At 41.3% G+C, this 20,591-nt stretch overlaps 2 protein-coding genes across 6 annotated transcripts in view; one reads left to right on the forward strand and one right to left on the reverse strand.

The window, feature by feature from the left end:
- Positions 1-14,362, forward strand: part of bcar3 (BCAR3 adaptor protein, NSP family member) — a 54,729-nt gene extending 40,367 nt beyond the window's left edge. For all 3 annotated transcript variants that reach the window (XM_084549098.1, XM_084549097.1, XM_084549099.1), the window contains 13 exons: positions 200-328; positions 1,981-2,106; positions 2,485-2,601; positions 3,273-3,502; positions 4,576-4,676; positions 5,087-5,221; positions 6,378-6,605; positions 6,966-7,588; positions 8,178-8,293; positions 9,470-9,641; positions 9,759-9,870; positions 10,637-10,840; positions 10,938-14,362. In XM_084549098.1, the coding sequence (XP_084405224.1) occupies positions 200-328; positions 1,981-2,106; positions 2,485-2,601; positions 3,273-3,502; positions 4,576-4,676; positions 5,087-5,221; positions 6,378-6,605; positions 6,966-7,588; positions 8,178-8,293; positions 9,470-9,641; positions 9,759-9,870; positions 10,637-10,840; positions 10,938-11,116 (2,472 nt within the window). In that variant the 3' untranslated portion in view covers positions 11,117-14,362. The remainder of the gene's footprint in view (positions 1-199; positions 329-1,980; positions 2,107-2,484; positions 2,602-3,272; positions 3,503-4,575; positions 4,677-5,086; positions 5,222-6,377; positions 6,606-6,965; positions 7,589-8,177; positions 8,294-9,469; positions 9,642-9,758; positions 9,871-10,636; positions 10,841-10,937) is intronic.
- Positions 14,363-14,493: 131 nt separating this feature from the next.
- Positions 14,494-20,591, reverse strand: part of fnbp1l (formin binding protein 1-like) — a 48,812-nt gene continuing 42,714 nt past the window's right edge. For 2 of the 3 annotated variants that reach the window (XM_084549103.1, XM_084549104.1), the window contains 6 exons: positions 20,379-20,488; positions 20,097-20,229; positions 19,892-19,986; positions 19,095-19,273; positions 18,892-18,929; positions 14,494-18,741 (listed from right to left, as the gene is read on the reverse strand). In XM_084549103.1, coding sequence (XP_084405229.1) covers positions 18,601-18,741; positions 18,892-18,929; positions 19,095-19,273; positions 19,892-19,986; positions 20,097-20,229; positions 20,379-20,488 — 696 coding nt within the window. In that variant the 3' untranslated portion in view covers positions 14,494-18,600. The remainder of the gene's footprint in view (positions 18,742-18,891; positions 18,930-19,094; positions 19,274-19,891; positions 19,987-20,096; positions 20,230-20,378; positions 20,489-20,591) is intronic. The other variant, XM_084549102.1, reaches the window with a different exon arrangement.

Genomic DNA, 20,591 nt, shown 5'->3' on the forward strand with positions numbered 1-20,591 from the left:
AAGGGATTAAAAGCTTTACACTGACACACTGTACCCCAATATGAAGAACAAACACTCTACTGTAAAATCCCCCAAACACTTACATTCATATCCTACTTTAGTTTACTTTTACCCTGTTTTCCATCGTATTTTACTCTGTCAAAGGAATCACAATTATATTATTAGTAGCGGTAACTTCTCCTGTCTGTTTTCCCCTCAGTTCTCCAGAGATCAGTTCATCCTGGACTGTCCTTCAGAGAAGCTTCGCAAAGAGCTCGAGGAAGAACTGAAGATGAACTGCGAGGAGCCGAGAAGCCACGCATGGTACCACGGAGCAATTCCCAGACAGGTAACGTGCACCAACGTACATGAATCTTGAGTCACCAGTTGCTCCCTGTAGAAGCCCGGTTAAAAACTTGCTGAACCAGATCACCTATTATTAGACTGCTGAACTGCACTCAGTGCTTACTGGAAGATTATAGCTTAAGTAGTGGCCTCAGCAGCAGCAGTGTCAGGGTTGTAATATTAGGTCAGTGCATAGAAAGACTTCTTTCTCTATGGTCTCTATATATATATCTATATATGTGTGTGTGTGTGTGTGAGAGAGAGAGCCAGCGCTGAGATGTAATCACTTTTAATAAGCTGCTTCCTTTGGCGAAACTAAACTGCCATTATATACTATACAAACACACGCTTAATTAAAGTCTGTCTCCGTATGAAGGGTTGTGTGTATCTGAGGGAGAGAAGAGAGGCAGTAAATGTAACGAGGCTGAAATGAAACATTATTCGTTTTTAATCAAATGAATGAAGTCAGTTAATTGCTTTCAGTAGTGTATTGATTTAATGAGCTTTTAAGAAAAACTTATAAAAGCTGGAAGTTAAGGCTTTTTTCACAGTGATATGTTTCAATTATTTTTTCTGGTTGTGCGCTTTATTCTTTATTCTGGTTCTGTAAAGTCAGCAATCAGTTGTGTGCAGTTATGTCATTGTTTATGTTTATGTGTTCTAATATTGTGAAATTTTATTAAGCTGGAGGCTTCAGAAAACCCCACGTGGGTATCGTATTATGGTTTAACTAAAGATTTCACAGTTACTTCTTTGACTCATTGCTTTGTCTGTGAAACATTAGAAAATAGTGGAAAATCCCTGTTACGTCACATTGAAACTGACTGATTGATCAGACTGGTAATTAGTTTACTTTCATAAATGCCAAAAAAAATGGCACAAAATTTACACATTTTTGAAAATGAAACTCAAATAAGAAACGTTTGGTATTCTTGCTTGAAACATTATTTAGCAATTGTCTGACATTTCACGAATGGATTAAAAGATTAACTGAAATACTCTGCCACAGTCAACAATTTAACAAAAAATCCTAAACTAATGAGCTGTTTCTGTCAGCTTACATGCTTTATTTCTTCTGAATACTATACAGTGCCAATAAATGGAGATGTTTTCCCCTTTTACTGCTTTTATAAATAAAAAGCCAAATTATATCGACCACGATTCAATTTATAGAAGCAATGAAAGGGGAAAACATCCAAGGGGTTTAATACTTTGAAGTGTCTGTACCCGTATGGGCTTAAAATCAGTTGGATCATTTTTTTTTTTTACTGTAAACACTGCAGACCAGCTGAGCCTGTAAGGATGGCAACAGTATAGCAGCCTACCATTATTAGATTTAATTTAATGTTTGGACTGCAAACAAACACTGTGTGCCTCTGTGTGTGTGTGTGTTGCTGCTGTTCTTGTTTTTGTAACGTTATGGGGGCCAAACTCTTGCAGATTACTCACCTTGTGGGGCCTTATGTCTGGGTCCCTCATCTTTTTGAGCATTAAAACTTTGCTGTACGGTAAAGGTTACAACTTGGTTATTGTTGGGCACTTAGTTGATATGGTTACGGTAAGGGGCTAGGAAATGCTTTATGTCACTAAAAAGTTTGTTCAAAGCTAGAAACAGTTTGTGTGCGCGCCCACATTTAACCGCCTGTCTTGTTCCAGGTTGCAGAAAGCTTGGTGCAGCGTGATGGAGACTTCTTGCTCCGCGATTCACTGTCCATTCCAGGAAGTTACGTTCTGACGTGTCAGTGGCGAAACGCTGCTCAGCACTTTAAAATCAACAAGAAGGTACAGGAAAACCAGCACACTGAATATTTAGAGGTGTTCTCACCGGGTTTTTGATCAAAATCTCAACTCAAAATCTGATTTATCTGTAATTATTTCTGTTGTTTATTTTTAAGTCTTCAAAGTGGAGACATAGTGAGCAATTTTTGCCCATCAGAGGGCAGTAATAGATTCAAAGTCCAGATATGTGCGGCATTTAAATGTTTTTACCAAATATCTTCTTTGGATTCGCACGAGCAGCTCTCAGTTTTATGTGAGCCAGCAGCTTGTGAATGCCTCCACCTACGAGATGTTGCTTTGATTCTCAGTGGGATCGGCAACAGAAACAATACATTCACATTAAAAATAGTAAATAACTAATTTGTGCTTTCTCTAATTCAGGTAGTGATGCTGAATGAGGCTTACTCCAGAGTTGAGTACCGGTTAGAGAGAGAAGGGTTCGACAGCGTCCCTGCACTCATCAGATACTATGTTGGCAACAGAAAACCTGTCTCTCAGGTGGGTTTGATCATTTTACTTAAATGTTCCTTCACAGTCTTCTCTAATTCTTCTGATAATTACTGTGGGTCAGTTTCCCTCCAATTCAACAAAGTGGACTCATACTTCTGCCATAACTTCATTTAATCCCAAGATGCATGAAGGAGGGAAAGAAATGTGTAGTGGTCAAAACTTCAGCAATACTTGGCGAGATGAAGCCAGCGTAGGAAAACACGAGCAAGCATTTTTTGGGCTGACCAGGAAGAGGAGGAGGAGGAGGGTTGCACCATAAGCGTCCTGAAAGCAGACAGATTTACAATTAATCTAAAGCACGGGGGACAAGGGACTGATTGCCTCAGAGAAAACTGCCAAATGGATGATTGAACGAGAGTGGTAGAAACTGAGAATTGACTGTGTGAAAGAAGACGAGACGTGGAAATAGAGCTGTGGGAATAGCCAATTTAAAGTCGAGGAAGAGAAACTGAATGTAAGCGGAGAGATCTTCCTCATTAAACTTTCGCTTGAGTGACTGATGTGGTTCCTCTTGTGGCTTTTATCAGGTCATTAAGAAGTCAGTATGCTTCTTGCTTGAGGTTGCTGAAGTTTTGAACACATCTTATCAGCTAGCTACATAATGAAAAGTATTGACACACGTTTATTTAAGTCGTCTCATCTCTTCTTTTGTTTTGAAGGTGGTAGGTGCCATCATCTTCCAGCCCATCAACAGAGGGCTGCCGCTGCGCTGTTTGGAAGAAAAGTACGGACTGTCAAGCAATCACCGGGAGGCGCTGATGGCGCAGGAGAGGCTTCAGAAACGTCTTAGCCTCAACATTACCAACGGACACGCACACGACAACACACAGTCCGGTCACGACAGCTCACACTGCCAGGATAATGGCTTGGCCAGAACCAGCCAGCTCAGGTTTGTGCCGTTAAAACTTGCTGATTAATTCCTCAGTGGCTCTAATAATGTGTTTGTAGACAACCTGAGCACATGTGATTTGTTGGATTTGATTAATACCGTGTTAAAGACAGTTCACTCCGACTGCAAGCTTATTACTGAAAGTGTGTCGTGGGCTTTAGACCAAATAACAAGCCGTCTGCTGTATTTAAATAATGGAGACTCAACTTTACTCCCCTGTTCTCTCTCTTTGTTTCTCTCTCTCTCTCACACACGCACAGAGATTTAAATCAACCCTTAAAATCCCCTCCTGCTTTTAAGCTTTTAACTCACAGCCTGAGCTGTTCACATTCGCCAGGTTGTTTATGCGACATGTTCCATACGTATGATACGTTCTCTATAAATAAAGAGATGGAGTATGACATTTGAGTACATTAACCTTAATGTATGGGGCCCCATACCTGTCTGAACGAAGACAGAGTGGGAGAAAGGAGGAATAAACTTATAGTTTAGAGTAGAAAAGAGCAAAGAGACAGAAAAAGGAAGGATATAGTTTAACAGATAAAAACGGACGAGGGATGTTTTTATTCTTATATTTATAATGTACTAATTTATCATTTTTATTATTTCATTCTGTGTAGTTTTGGTCTTTTCTCAAGTTAAATACACATATCTGAGGTTTCTTATTCATTCCTGAGCAGTACTCCTATTAGAGTTTGTCATTTTTCATGATATTCATGAATGTCAATATTTATATTCAGCCTCCACCACTTCAACTTTTCTTTTCCACTTAACTCTACTTATTTAACTTCAATTCTCAATAAACTTTATTTGGATAGTTACTTCAGCTAGGTGCAGTCTGCAAATACTTATAGTACCCTTAATATATTTACTCTATATCATTTTTTTTCTCTCACCTTATTCTGTAATTCTGTCTTGCCCTGCCGCTGTAACAAGTGAATTTCCTCTCGGGCACCAATAAAGTCTTATCTTATTTTATTTGAAATAGCTTTGATTGATTTCCCCTTCATGTATCTCCCATGTTTACATGTAAATAACATTTACTGACGTCTTTCTCCGTCGTCGTCTCTCAGGTTGAAGGATCGCTGCGGCAGCCAACCAGCGAGTCTCAATCAAGTCCAGGAGAGGCGACGCCCACTCAAGGCGCACCAATCTGAAAGTTTCTTGCCTCTTGGTAAGTAAAAATCAGACGTCTCTGGAAAGTGTTTGGCAGATTGTGTGACAGCTTTGCCGAGTTCTTGACTAGATGTTTTGGAAATAGGATTTAAAATTAGACTGAAAAAGCTCTTTTTACATTTTTACATTCAAGGATTCAAGGAGTTTTTATTGTCATATCAACACATGTTGGTACATGAGTATACTTGTTTGTACGTATTTTGGATGATTAACCTCCCCTTTGTACGATGGCAGAGGCTCCACCTTTAAATAATCATCTGTGTATAAACACAAATATGCTTAGATGCAGATGAGGCGTTCATTTTTTGTATTTCTTAACTCATTGTGTCACTATATTTCATCTCCTTCCACTTTAATTCTATTATCCGTGCTGTTTTTCTTTATCTCATCCTCTCCTCATCTCTCCAGGATCCAAACCTCAGCCCCAGCAGCCACCTGACCCCCTCCTCTCCAGCCCCAGCTCCAAGTCTCCAGTGTTTCGGACGGGCAGTGAGCCAACGCTCAGCCCCTCTGTCCCCCGGAGGTCAGCAGAGCTTCTGGCAGGTAAGCAGACGTTTTATATACTAACTAGTCTGTTTATTAACATACCTGCCTAACCTACCTAAAGAGTACTGATGTAGAAGTGATTTTATTTATGGTTTTCTTTTCATTCATTCATTCATGTCTGGATTGTGTTTAAATTGAAAGTTTAAGTGCGTATAAAGTGCTTAATATGCATCAGTATAAATTTAAATATCCATATATACATGCTTTGTGATTAATAACATGTTCTAAAAGTAAAGACAGAAATAGAGAATATAAGACGAAACGAAACATGGAATAAGATCAAATATAAACTGTAGCTGAAGAGAAGTACAGTGAAGTGTACACAGATATTAAATATTATGGATAAAATAAATCACTTCTCTGATTCCTCACACAGGAGTAAATGAAGTTAAACTAAGAGGGAATTCATTGTCGTTATCAGGCTAAAAGTAAAACTGTTCGCCAGGGGCCAGTAAAAGCCCCTGTGGGGGATTTAAAATTAATCAACCGCTGGTCTTCCTAAGTGTGTAGGTGTCACGACTGTACAAGGTCTGAACCCAAATGCACGACTCAGAGATGACTCAGTCTTTCACTCTTCATGAGGCAAAAACACGATGAGAAAATCAATGACTTAGGAAAACATAAAACCTTGAGGAAAAACGTAATCCAGAGTAAAACAACAAACGATTAACTAAACAAGGAGAAAAACAAAAGCTCAAGGAATACTATGACTAGATCAGAACAAGGCTGAGACGAAGCTGGCTCCTGAATAAGACAGGACGAACCAGCAAAGGACTAAGGGAGACACAGGCAATATATACAAGCCGGGCTAATTATAGACAGGTGAAAACAATCAGGACGGGGAAGACAATCACAAAGGCGGGAACATACAAGAAGAACAAGCTAACTATGACACAAAGGGAAACGGTTAACCAAATAAAAGCAGAAATAACAGAAAAATAAAACACAATGCAAAACACGAGACGCTTTACTTCCTCAGCGTGACAGTAGGTGTAAGTCTTTCCTTATTTGCTCCTGCCGTTGCTTGAACAAGAACAGGAAATTACTGCTCTCTGATTCATAATTTATTATCAGATGTCAGGGAGTTGCTACAGCGCCTGAGCAAATAAACGTGGAACTGATGAAAACAAACATTCGTGACGTCTGTCTCCAGGTCAGGCCATCCGGGGCTCCGACAGTCAGCTGTGTCCCAAACCGCCCCCGAAACCCAGCAAAGTGCCTCTGGCTCGACTGCCTCGCCCCGCCTGCTTTCAGCCTCTGGTTCCCCGCTCCGGCTCCTCAAACATCACCGACTCCCCCTCCTCCAACTCCTCCAACCTCGCTGCACCTTCTCTGGACTCCACATGTTTGGAAACTCAGGGTTCTTCCTGGAGGAGTGGAGGTAACTGGTTTTATTTTTCTAGTGGATATTGGAAGAAAAATCAGGAGAACATTTTCACAGCTTCTGGTCACATATGAGCACAGAACAGTAGAGATCAGGAAGCATTTTCTAAACTTAAGTTCTAAATTTAAAGAAAATAACACAAACAGAAGAGTCTAAATGTTGATTATGTAGTGATATGTAGTGGTATATGGAGCAGTAGCACCTGTGTCACAGATCGGATTAATATCGGAATGTTTCATCACCTTTAATCCTTTTATTTATTTTCATTTAATAAAATAATATTTGTATGTACTAAACTCACCTTAGCACATTTACAGTTAACAATAACTCATTTTGGATGTGATTGTTATTCCACAGCCACCACCACAGGGCCTCCTGTTCCTCCAGTGAAGCCCCTGAAGTTAAAGCATCAGCTCCTGGCTGCAGACTCCCTCAGCTCCTCCAGTCCTGTAGTTACACCTGCTGAGGGCGTTCAGTATCCAGATTCAGAAGCGGTAGCGGGACGGACTGAACGGCTGCAGCCGAGCCCCGCAGACCCGAGGTCCCGCAGCCCGCTGGAGTGGGAGCAGCCTAACTCGCAAAACGTCTACCTGCAGCCGACACTCTGCAGCTACGTGGAGAGGCTGAAGAGGGAAGGTGAGAGAGGAAGAGAGGCGGACGGGGAGGAGAAGGAGGCGGAGGGACGGAGAGGCCTGGACAGAAGCTCCTACCATCACGCCATCGCGGCTTTAGAAAACACCAGCGAGGAAGAGGAGGACGACGGCGTGAGGGAGGAGGAGAGGAGGGAAAAAGAGAGGAGTAGCTTTAAGAGGCCCGTCGTAGAGACGGAGTCGACGTTCAGGCCGGCTGAGTTCGGTTCCAGGCTTCTGCCGCCGGAAAACAAACCGCTGGAGATGGTGGTTCTGAAGAGAGCGAAGGAGCTGCTGCTCAGCCACGATCACCACAGCATAGCCAGACACCTGCTGATGGCCGACTGCCAGGTACAGACACCAACACAGTTTGGTATTAATAACTTAACACAACAGAATAACTAAAATAAAGTTTGATATTAAGCTTATCTCCTGTAGGGACACGACAGCTTCAGACTGAATGAAATGAAACATGAATCACAATAGTTACTGATTATTTTTGTGTTTATCTCTTGAACACTAAGATAAATACTGTATGTACAGAGAGGAACAGGAGCGTCATGCTTACAGTGAAGCTATGACATATTTTCTTATCTGTTTGTTTGCTAATGTTTTATTCATCAGTTATTAAACTTATTAGGCAGCGGTGGTGTAAACAGAGTCATGAGCAGGTGCTGAGAAAATTCAGCTGACACAGACAGACGTTGAATTTGGTGGTAAACATGTTTACTGCTGCAGATCCTTTCTCTGCACGTGTGTCTGTGTTCGCTGAGAATTAGATTTCTGGTGATGCCGCTGCAACACAACGATCCTCACGTAGAGAAACAAACCAAATGTCAAACCTAATCGACGCGCTCGATGCACAAAATGAGACAGGGTGATAAAAATGTAACTGCAAACAGCTTTAACAGCCACCTGTAAAACTTTATCCTCCCTCCAGGTTGCGAGGATCCTCGGAGTGACTCCGGAGCTTAAAGGTCAGATGGGCGTCTCCTCTGGTCTGGAGCTGGTGACGCTGCCGCACGGCCGCCAGCTGAGGCTGGACCTGATGGAAAGGTACAGATTCAGAAGGATCTAATAACAGAACCAAAAAAATAAAATAAAATGGCAAATTGGATTTATTTGAGTTTTCTTTAGGATGTTTCACTATCATCCAGATGGCTTTGTTAAGTCTGACTGACTGATGGGAAGTTAGCTCAGTGTTCGTCTGCAATTAGTGGATGCTGTTCTTTAACAACACATTAATGGCCAGAAACTTACAAAGTTGCCCAAAAAGTATAATAAATAATTAAAGGGGAACTTCTGTTTTTTACAACCTGGACCTTATTTCTGGCATAAAATACGATCGTTTACTCACCCATATAACTTTTGTGTAATTTGTAGTATAGTGGGAGTGACTGGGGCACCGAAACGCAGCCTCTAAATAACGCATTACTGCTAGTTTTTTGCAACATGGCTGAATATTTTTCCGATTCTGAGGTTGTGGATGAACCATAGCAGTAGAAAATTACAGGGCGACCGCCGCAGGTGCGTGTGGCGCTCAGAGATGACATCATCCAGGGCAGAAGACATCATCCGGGGTCTGTAGGTCAATCTACAGACCCCGGATGATGATAACAGCTAACTCCGGACTCAACGGGGGAATAGCACTAGCGTACGATAACATAATATTGGTGAAATGAACGAGTTTCGCGGCAGATAATACGTTATTTAGAGGCTGCGTCTCGGTGCCCCAGTCACTCCCACTATATGGATATATGCTGATCTAAATATCTCCCGAAGGAATTACACAAAAGTTTTATGGGTGAGTAAACTGTTGTATTTTATGCCAGAAATAAGGTCCAGGTTGTAAAAAACAGTAGTTCTCCTTTAAGCTCTCACACTTAACGGAGAAGATAATAAAACTGTCACGTATTTCTGCTAAATTTGAAGTTTTTTATGAGCAGGTTTTTATGTTAATAAGGCTAAAAACGAGGAAACAGCAAACAGCATCATTAGTGAATTGTTTCAGCAAACTGTAGATCAGTTAATGAGGTTATAAAGCTGTTATAAAGCTTAACTGGAGCGGATTCTCCACCTTGAGACACTAACATCAGCAGTGATTCATTCAGTGCTGGTCCAGACTCTACAGGCTGCAGCACTTCTGTAGTCAAAGAACCAGACCACAGCTAATCCATCAGATAAGAAGCTGAGTGACCCTAAACCAGCCTCTTCCTCTCCTCCATCTTCCAGGCATCAAACCATGGTGATAGGCGTCGCCGTGGACATTCTGGGATGCACGGGCAGCGTGGAGGAGCGGGCGTCCACCTTAAATCGCATCATCCTGGTGGCGATGGAGCTGAAGGACACGGTGGGCGACCTGTTCGCCTTCACTGCCCTGATGAAGGCTCTGGACCTGCCACAGGTAACACGCAGAAAACGAACAGAAACGCAGTTTCAATTTAAAAAGCTGCCTTTTAGAATTATTACCGTCACCTGGTGTCAAGTAAAAGAAAGAAACGCTTGTCGTTGATTCTGTTAGATCGGACGTTTGGAGGAAACATGGACGGCGCTACGAAGGAACTTCACGCAGACCGCCATCAGCTACGAGAAAATACTCAAACCGTTCTACAAGAATCTGTACGAAGGAGCAGGTAACAAGACCAAGAACACTTAACCGATCACAGTTTAATGACATTAACAGTCAGTTACAGCCATAACATTATGACCACTGAAAGGTGAAGTGAATAACACAGATTATGTGGTTACCATGGCCCCTGTCAGTCGGATTAGACGGTACGTGAACCTTTTGTTATCAAAGTTGAAGTTAGAAGAAGTGGAAGGATTTGAACAACTGGGACAAGGACCAGTGGGTAAAACTGCAGCTGTAGTGGGGTGTTCCCGTCCGGTAAAGGAAAAGAGGTGAATCAGAGACAGATTGGTGGGCGTCTACGGCTCATTGATACACGTAAAGAGTGAAGACTGGCCCGTGTGGTCCATAGACTGTAGCAAACGTGGACGCCATGACGGCTCCTCAAAAGTGAAGCGTGTGGAGCTCCCCCTGGTGGCTGGATGCAGCACAGGTCATGAAGTCCACCCCTCTAGATTTTCCTCCACCTGCTCCCTGCTCTTTCTACAGATCACAATCCCGTCTGCAAACATCATAGAAATATATAATATATAGTAGAAATATATATAAACCTACATAAACAAAATATAACAAACATAAAAAACAAAATGCAAGAGAAATCTGTTACCACAGCACACCTTTAGAGGTCTAGTGGAGCGAATGCCTCGTCTGGTAAGGACTAACAAAAAAAAAAGGGGGGGGGACCTGCACATAGTAAGAAGGTGGTGATAATGTTATGGCTGACTGGTGTTATAACTTTACATTAAACAGACATGTTCTCCTTACTTCAGCTTCCAATCCTCCGGTCGTCTGTGTCCCACACCTGCTGCCTCTCCTCACCTTGATGGAGCGTCCGTCGATCACACCTGAGGGGGCGGAGCTCTGGGAGACCAGCGACCAGGGCTGCGACATCATGCTGCGCCACCTGGAGGCCGCGCGCGACGTCGCTCACGACGCACAGAGCTACACAGCCAATGCACAGCAGATCTTACAAGGTGAAAATTATTAACTCATTATTATTATTATTATTATTATTAATAATAAATTGTTTTCCAGCGTCGTTAAACCCAGATCTGTCCGTTTCTTCTTCAGGGGTCCAGTGCGACGAAGACCTGCTCGAAGTCTTTAAGACGGACTTCCAGCTGCGGCTGCTGTGGGGAAGCCGAGGAGCAACGGTCAACCAATCGGATCGCTACAGCAAATTCAACCTCATCCTCACCGCGCTGTCACGGAAACTGGAGCCCCCTCCTAAAACGCAAACCTTAATCTGACTTAATCCAAGCACATTAACACACGACAAGAGTAACATCAGCCCGGATCAGACGCCAGCTGTTCTCACTAACAAGACAGGAAGCTGCAGGTGGATAGAGCCGTCTGGATGGATGTCAAACATCTGGACTCGCACTCAGCAGCTGCACAAGACACTCGAAAACCTCGTGGACGGCGTCTGCTGAGCGGCTGAAGGAGCCCGATGAGTAAACGTCTGCAGAAAGCAACGTGAGCCACAGCAACGTCAAACTCATATTATCTGTCATCTTTTAAAAGTGTCTTCTCCAGGTCAGTTTAATTTATATACTAATATTATTTTTACCACACACGGCAACAGTTAACGTCTTTTAGCTGAGAATAGAAGGAAAAACTATGGAAAAATTCAGTTTTTTATTCATGTTAAGAGGTCCAACTTGTCTTCAAGAAGAGCAATACGATGGACAAACCTACAGTAAATGACGTGTGGACAAACAGGAGGAGACAATTAAAGCCATAAAAATAATTTCCCAGTCCAGTAAAACTATATGAACCTAGAAAAAGCGGACACACGTAGACGTGGCATGAAGTGAGTGGCACTTTAAAGGGATACGTCAAATTAAAATGTTGCTGCAAAAGTAGAGTTAGAGGCAAATACCTGAATATTACTCTAAAGACGTTGATATACCCTGATTCCTGATAAAACACTTAAACCCTGCAGAAGAAAAACAAGAGACAGTGCTGACGTGTCGGCTGTAAACACGTCTGATGAGTTTGTTGCTGGATTAACAAGCAGAAAAAGGTCAAACACTTTAAGATAAATAACATTATAAATATATATGTGTGTATCTGAACGTGTTTTTGTGTTTGTACAGAGACAAACGAACTAAAGCTGTACATAATATTCAAAGCATGTTAATAATAGACTGTACATACGTTCTGTAGAAGACTGACTGTAAAAAAAAGATGCTGATGAATTTTAATATGTTTATATTATTATGAACTACTGTCAAGATTTAATAAAAACCATGTATGATCTGTCAGCGCCACATCTTTCAACTTGAACAGAGACAAATCCACTTTTGTTTTTAGTTCCATTGCTGCTTATTTTATTAGAACAATATCTTGAAAGAAGAAGGAAACGACGACGACAACAACAAAAAAAAAAAAGCATTTTGTTCACAAAGTGTCCGACAACATTCAAAGTAAAAAGATGTGCACGACAATATGAGAAGAGAAGTACTGCCATCGGTTACAACATGGTTAAAAACACATTTACATGTTAAAAAAAACAAAAACATCCTGGTACCTGCTGCTCTAAAGTTTCCACAGGACACGTGTGACGGTGTGAGGATTTAAAAAAAGGAATGTGGAGAAGAAGAAACACGTCTGTTTGTTTTTTTTTTTTTTTTTTTGCTGCTCACAGTAATGAAACTAAACTAAAGAACCGATATGATCAAGTTTACCGTCTCATCTCAAAGCTGTTTTTCATATAGTTCTGCAAGATATTCAGAGCTAAAGCACAGTGGCACAGTTTTATACGTATGTTAATTATAAAAATTAAAAAAAAAAGGTTCTGAAGGAAATTGAATACGTTAAATTTGGAGTTAATGACCTCTTCAAGAGTTTGCATGATGATATATTTAAGCTTATTTAAGAAGCCAGATGGATATAAATGTTTTAAGGAACACTGCGTCTGAGTGCACTTTTACAATTTACTGGAAACAATCGACTTTATCAAACAAAACTGTCAAACATTCACGAGTTCAGCTTCTCCAACGTGAGAATTTTCTCTGAAACTTGAACATCTTTGGGTTTCGGGACAGTTTGTTCGACAAAATCATCAACTGGAAGACATCCGGTTTTAATAAGTCACTATGTTTTACATTTTAGTTTATTAATTATTATAGAAATATGACTAAGATGAAAAATAATTAGTGGCAGGCTTGAAAGAAATGGGATTTACTAGCAAAAGTTTCTAGTTTTAGTTGAATTTAGGGAAGCAGAAGCAGTCTGTCTGAAGCCGTTTCTTATTTGGTGAAACAAAACATCAGATTTATACAAAATATAAAAATAATTTTTGCACTTGTTTACGAGGCTTCATCCGAAAATACATAAATCGATGGTTGCTTCCATCTGTGCCGTTTTGCATCCCCAAAGGAATTTAAATATGCAGTTTGTTGGAAACATTAAAATAAACTATTTGGGACACTAAAGGAGAAGCCAGGTAGCTTTACTATGCATTACACTATGACTGGAAGAAAAAAATGTTTAGAGAATCACAAGCTACTCCCTTTTTAGAAAAAAAATAAACAAAAATAACTGATAAATCTTTGTTGGTTTAAAAGGCTTCATCGTAAAATGCTGAAACGTCTAGGTTACTATTAATTGCGCCATTTTGCATCCCCAAGAAAATGAACGGCACTCAATTGGGGGGGGGGCACATTGGCAAATATACGTGCTGAAACCACCCTGCTAGGCTAAGCTACCTCACTTAATTTAACATAACAGCATGGCTTTATTACAACTCGAAGAAAAAAATCTTGTTTCACGTCTTTCAGAAATACGTAGTTTTACTTGAGTTTGGGGAAGCACAAGCAGTCTAACTGAAGCTGCTCCTTGACTGGATTTGTCAAAAATTCAATTTAAAGCACTGATGAATCTTTTCTGCTTCATCATAAAATAACTAATAATAACTGGCAGGTTCGTTTCTTTTGTGCCATTGTGCATCCCCAAGAAAATTAAATCAGCTCAATTTTGTCAGAAATAATCAATAATGATGGGAAATAGTTTTGATACTTGCTGCTACCATCCTGTTAAGCAAAGTTAGCAGACTTAGCTTAGCAAAATAGTAGTAGCACTGGAACTGGAAAAAAAATCTGATATGAGTTTAGTTAGATTTAGGGAATCTGCTTGTACAAAAATAATTAAAAGCACAGATGAATCTCTATGCTTCTGTTTTTTTTTTTTTGTTTTTTTTAATCAGACTTCGTCATAAAATGCAAGAACGCCAAAACCTTTTTGTACCATTTTGCATCCCCAAGCACATGAAACCCAATCAGTTTCGAACAAATGTCTGTTGGGAAGACACCAGATATAATCAAAAGATCAAAAATACTGATCTATCTGTGAGCTTGTTTACAAGGGTTCATCATGAATTGAAAAACTGCACCATTTTGCTTCCCCAAACAAATTAAAGTTCCCAGTCAATTTGGGAAAAATAAGAATCATTTCGGACATTTTGGAGGAAACAGGCGTATTATTTGCTGATAACACCATGCTCTCTGTAGGATAAAGAGTAAGATAGATAGCTTAGCATGAAACTAATCTGCATAAGAGTCCTTTAACTTCTCAAAACGTCCAGTCGACCGGTCGTCCAGTCACAGGCAGAAGCTGTGGCGTGAAGGAGGAAATTAAAAGTTCAAGTAACAACATCTACAGCGTCGTTCTGCACATTTCACAGCTTCATGGAAGAAAACACAGATCACGAGTAAAGCGTGGCCACCTGCTGCTTGGATTAATTAGCTTGTCGTTAAATAGTCTGGTTGACTTTGTTAGTCTAGTACACAGAAACATTGAGCGGTTTAAAAAAAAACTATCACCAGTGACGTAAATGAAATCAAAAATAAAATCATGCAAAATAATGAAAAAAATATATATTTAAAGTTGGTCTTTGCTCGACAAGAGTTACAAAAAGAGTATAAAAGCATCAGGAGAAATTACTCTGAGCTGTTTAAAAGTTTCTCGCCTCTACACAGTGGTCGTTCATCAAGTTCAACGCAGACCTTCGTCCGTCACTTACTCGCTCACTCACTCACTCGCTCATTTAACCCAGATTCAAAATGCTGTAGAACTTCAGGGCAAAGTGCATCGGCTCACTTGAAACCTTGTCGTCTCTCATGAGGACGGTCAGTCAGACAAACCTTAAAAACAATCACCGTGGAAACACATTCAGCGCGACACACACAAACAGACGTTCATATGTACAAATCATTCAACTTAACATGTGACACGCGTCCTAATGTCGTGCGCGTGTCCGTCACATTCACAAATTACAGATGATTATATGAGGAAAAACTTTTTGAGCCCCAGGTGGCTGATGGGAGATGTAGTCAGGAGGAAGAGCAGACGTCCCTCCATGGTAAAAACAAGTTTTAAGGCAGAGTCTCAACTGCAACGACGCCTCCTCTTGCTTTAAAAAAAAAAAAAAAGTGGCCCAGTCCACACTGAGCTGTGGTTTGGTGAGGGGGGAGGACGCCATCTGCTGGTCGACTGGTGGAATCGCAACCCAGGAGGAGAAGAAACAGAAAAGAGAGGAAGACAAAGAGGAGGAGGAGGAAGAGGAGAGGTCCTGCATTCATCTGATAATCGTGCTATCTGAGACAAAAAAACAAAAAAACATGCTGCAATAACATGACGACGTTCAACAGCAGGCGAACATGAAACGGGCCTCCAGGAACGGGTTAAAGACATGCGGCTGTATGAGGATGAGGGCAGGCATGAGGAGCAGAGTGGCTCAGGCAGGCAGACATCACCAACAGAGCACAGATAAACGATGACGGTGTTAGTGGGACCCTGAAAGGTGATTATTAAAAAAAAAAACCCTGAACGCTGCTGCTGGTTTTTCTCTGAAACGTCAGAGGGGAGGAGTGTGATTTAGGGAAACGTGGCAGATGGATAAATTAACAGATGGTTTGAAAAATGAAGAAATATTTAACTACAAGACAAATAAAGGATGAAAACTGACACGCTGCTTTACTTTAAGGGTGCGTTATCAGCTTTCAGACGCATCTAACGGCGTTCCCCGGCTACATTGTACTGTTCTGTTATTTTATTGAGACTAAATGATCAACTGCAACTTATTAACTGCAATTAAACCCTGTTAGTAAACAAGCTGAGAAGCTCCTATCTGTCATTACAGGATACATTTCCTGCTGCAACCTTTAAGCAAATGTTAGTTGTTGTTTATTTATTTATTTTTTAAATTTTGGCCACTGACGTTAAAGCAGGTGCAGATTCTGATCAGATCTGACAGAAGACCTTTAAGACAGGAACTTGGAGAGGAGGAGAAGCAGCAGCAGCAGCAGCAGCATCGGTTGGTTTTAATAATATGCTGCCAGTGGCTTCATCTTTGTGGTCGCGTTTGGCTTTTGCCAGTTTCTTACGTCTACGTCACATTATGTGATGAGGTGATCTTAATCCGACACCTACAAACGTAACTGTGACTGCTAACTTATGCTGATTTGTTATGATCACTGGATATAAACAGTCACATGAGATCACTTGTCTGCCTGATGAAGAGCGTGGAACAGCTTCTACGTGTTAAATAATCCTGGACATGCGTCTCAGCACAGCTACGTCATTTAAATATGTGCATGCCTGGAAGTGTATGATCAGAAAGGTCTTGTAGTTCTTCTAGAAACTGATTGGGATTATTTTTGGACATGACGTCGAACTCATTTTGTTTGTGTCTGATCTCCTGGATCCACGACATCAGGAGTTACGGTGAATTACGGTGTATAGTATAGTTTAAATTAGTTTTAGCTCGGTGTACCTAATAAACTGCTGCCTGTATGTTCAGCTGAAGCCGCTGCAGTTCTCCGTCTTAAAGATCTTCCGGCTCAGATTTTATGCTGGTAACTCTAGGATCACCTCCGCTACCTTGGTCCCCCAGAATGCTTTGCCGATTATGGAAATGTGAGCATGCAGACATGCAAACCTCCCCGCTTTCGTTCCTTATCCACCTCCACCTCCACCTCCACCTCTACCTCTCTCTCCCTCTCTCTCTCTATGTCCCTTTCCTCTCTCATTTTTCCCCACCACCAATAATCAGCAATCAGCGTGAGCCCTCCACCAGCCAATCAAATCGCCCGGCCACTCTGCAGCTCTCAGGAACCTGCAGTCACATAGAGGAGAGACACAGTTACTCAAACACACAGTAAGGCTTCCTGAAACGGTTTCTGCTCGGCAAATTCAGATGCGAAACATTTGTTGAATTTAGATGTTTAAACTTTCCAATTTAAAAGCGTCTTAGTCACTTTAATAAATGAATCCGTTAAACTGAAGAACGTTTCCTCGTGTTTGTGCGACAGCCGGATACAATAAGTAGTTCAAGCTGCACCCTTGTTTGCACAATAAGCTTTCAAACTTTATTCAGCTTCACAGCGACTGGGAAACAGCTCAGAGCCGTGTTTAACCAATGAACACGTCCGTATGAGTTCGAGGACACATTAACAAAGGACAATCCTGCAGTGTTTCTCACTCAGACTTGTTATTAAACTGAAACAGGAAGTTTCTCAGGTGTTAAAAGAGTGAAGCTGGTGATATTTTTCTTCCTGCCGACAAATCCCTCAAAAACCACAGACGAACGTTTGAAACAAAAATGAGACGATCAAAGCCTCAGATATCGTATTATTCTAGTGTCAAGTGCTCTTTTAAAAAATAAAAAATGTTAACGAGCCACATCTTAGTCGGATTTATTCACCTGCAGCTTAAACTAGTCCTGATATAAAACAGCATTTTTAGGAAATTTAGGAAAGAAATACAAAATAACTAGTTTATATTTGTGAAGTTTTTACAAACGAGGGTTACTTTATTCAAGACGCTCCTTTTCTTGTCGTTAGGGTCGTCTCAGTTTGGGTTTAAAAGTTTTATAAACTAAATTATATAACAGTTAAACCAAAGATAGAATCCTATGGGAATTATGGGAAATGTAGGCTCTGTTATTTCTTCTCTTCTGTTAAATAGGATTCCCACAAATCTGACAAAAAAGCTGTAAATATAAACAACTAAATCACTTTTTCCTCCTGTTTTAACGACTTCTGCTAAAAAATAAAGACAAACTGCAGTGACCAGCTTCTGCAGAAACTAGAAACGACACATTTTAGACTTTCAGCAGGAAACTGTGCCGATATAAGGAGGCTGGTTTTTGTTGACAAAATAAAACTAAAAACTAAAAACGACTACACAACTGCTGCAGCAAGGTCCGACGTGAAAAGATATTTTTTGATCGTACTACTGCGGTTAAACCCCGACTGCGATGGCACAGAGAAACGCTGCGATCAGACAGAAATAAAGACAAATAAAAAATCACTTCGAATGATGTCGACACACAAACAAAATAAAGAGTTTAAGATCAGGGAGTTTGATCGTCTCCAGAAAATAAAATAATTAAAAAGAAAAATAATTTCTAATATATTACATAAAACAATCTTTGATCGATAAGAAGGGGCTCAACACACACACACACACACACACACACACATTTACAATATGAAAACCACTCATTCAGGTTCCTGTTTGTCTCCGAGCTCGGACGGTCGCCTCAGATACGAGAGGAGGACGACCGGCTGGACTAAACAGATGGGGAGATGGGATGAGAGAAGAGGACAGAGGAAACAGAAGACAGACAGAGGACGTCCATGCGGGAGTTCAGACGTTGTCTTTTGTCCTTGTCGTGGTTGTGGAAGAGAGGAAGGCAGAGATGGAGGGAATGACAGACAGGACAGTGTCAGATGTAGGTGACGGCACCTTTGCTGCTTTTCTCCATAGTGATATCTACGTAGGAGGTGGGAACGTAGCCCTCCTCCCCGCTCTGCTTCCTCGCCCTCGTCCAGCCGTCGCCCTTGTCCTCCTCGATGATGTACAACACCTGGAGACGGACAGAGGGAGCAACTCTGAGCTAAAGGCTAACATCGTAAACACAGAATATTTTAAATTCAGCACATACTAGTCTAATTTGATAACATTATGAATTAAATAAAACTAAGAGAGGTTGTTTTATTTGTTTTGTTTTTTTTACCTCGTCTTCTGCCATCACCAGCGTCCCCTCGTTCTGACCTAAGAGTCAAACAACAACAGATTAAACCACATCAATCTCAGTCCAGACATCTGTGATTTATTTCTTTATGATTATTAAACCTCATCTGAAATCAGAATATTGAGCCGAATAAAGAGAAACATGAAACATGGGACACAGGATAAGTCTTTCGTGAGTTATTTTACCGTCAAACGAGTACAGTGCTTTGCAGTGTCCGATGACGGGCAGCGGGTCGTCCTCATCGAACTCGTCGTCGAACTCGTGAGGGTCGTGAGGGGTCGGCTGTCCGGGCTTGGCGGGGCTGGAGCGGTGGTGGGGAGTGTGGTGCTCCTGGCTGGTGTCATCCGTGTAACTGCCCTCGGGACTGAAGGGAAAACAATGTTAAGATAAAGCAAGACGATTACGCTGGCTTAAAATTATTACACTTTTTAACCACCTTAATTTCTGTTAAAAAAAAAGCATCTCTGTTTTAGCTGCATGTTTTTCTAAAGAGTTTTGCCTTAAAACATTTTACAGAACAAAATCTAAGCAGGACATTAAAGGAGAATTGTTGAAAATGTTATTATAATAAAGTTTCCTCATATATAAAATGTTCCACGTTCAGTTTATTTTCAATGAAGCGCATCGAGTAGTCAAAAAACAAAATAAACTACATCTCCTTTTTTTGTGTCTGTAGTATTTTCAAATGCTTTGAAATTTGGATTTAAGGACTTATTTATAACTTTGCATGCAAGACTTTTTCAGGCTCAAATATACTTTTATATTAAATCTACTAATAAAATGGTTAAATACACTACAGTGGAGCCGGCATGCAAATATCTGTAATCTGGACTGAGCTGAGGTATGCAGGGAATATTGGGATTAATAAATCAGAAGAATATCCGCCCATTTACTTTTGATCAGTTTATATTATCGACTGATTCTAATACAGTCACTACAGCCAGTCTTTAAATATATGGTTTATTTCTGAGATGAAGTTCACCTCTCTCGTCCTTGAGGAGTGTGATGGTGGTTGTCGACGCTGTGTCTTCTGTCTCCCCTGGAGCTCTGCTTTCCCTCCACCTCAGACAACCAAGTCTGTCGACAGAGAGAGGAGAAGGTTCACACCCGCCCACCGTCACCCACCCGCGCCGAAGCAGGAGGTGCTGCCGTCACATACGTGTCTGCCCGACTGCGATCGTCTTTACCTCGTTTTTGTGGATTTCGGAGCGCAGCTTCTCCATGTTGCAGATGGTCTCTGATATTTTAGGCTGCAGGCTGATGGGGTCGCCCATCTGAGGATTCTTCTCGTACACGTCCTTCATCTTGTTCAAAGCATCTCTGACACAAATGATAATAACAACGTGAGAACTTCCGGACTTCCTTCCCTCTGAACCCCTTTCCAAGAACGACACGTGAGAGAGTCTTCCTGGACCTGCGTGGACGGCCTGGACTGTGTCAGGAGTCATAAACACAGTGAAGCGTCTCACCTCTGATCTATCTCTTTCTGCAGCTCTCTGCTCAGTTCGTCGATCCTCTGCTGCAGCCTCTTCCTCCTCTGCTCGGGGGGTAAGTGGCTGAAATCCTCAAGAGATGGCGCCTGGTGAGGAGAAACAGGACTGAACTCCTTGGCAGACACGACAAGACTTTGTTATAACTTCAATCAGCGACACCAGGAAAATGACGCTCGGATAACACAGGCA

This window comes from Chelon labrosus (assembly GCF_963514085.1).
Source record: "Chelon labrosus genome assembly, chromosome: 7".
In the NCBI taxonomy this organism is placed as follows: domain Eukaryota; kingdom Metazoa; phylum Chordata; class Actinopteri; order Mugiliformes; family Mugilidae; genus Chelon; species Chelon labrosus.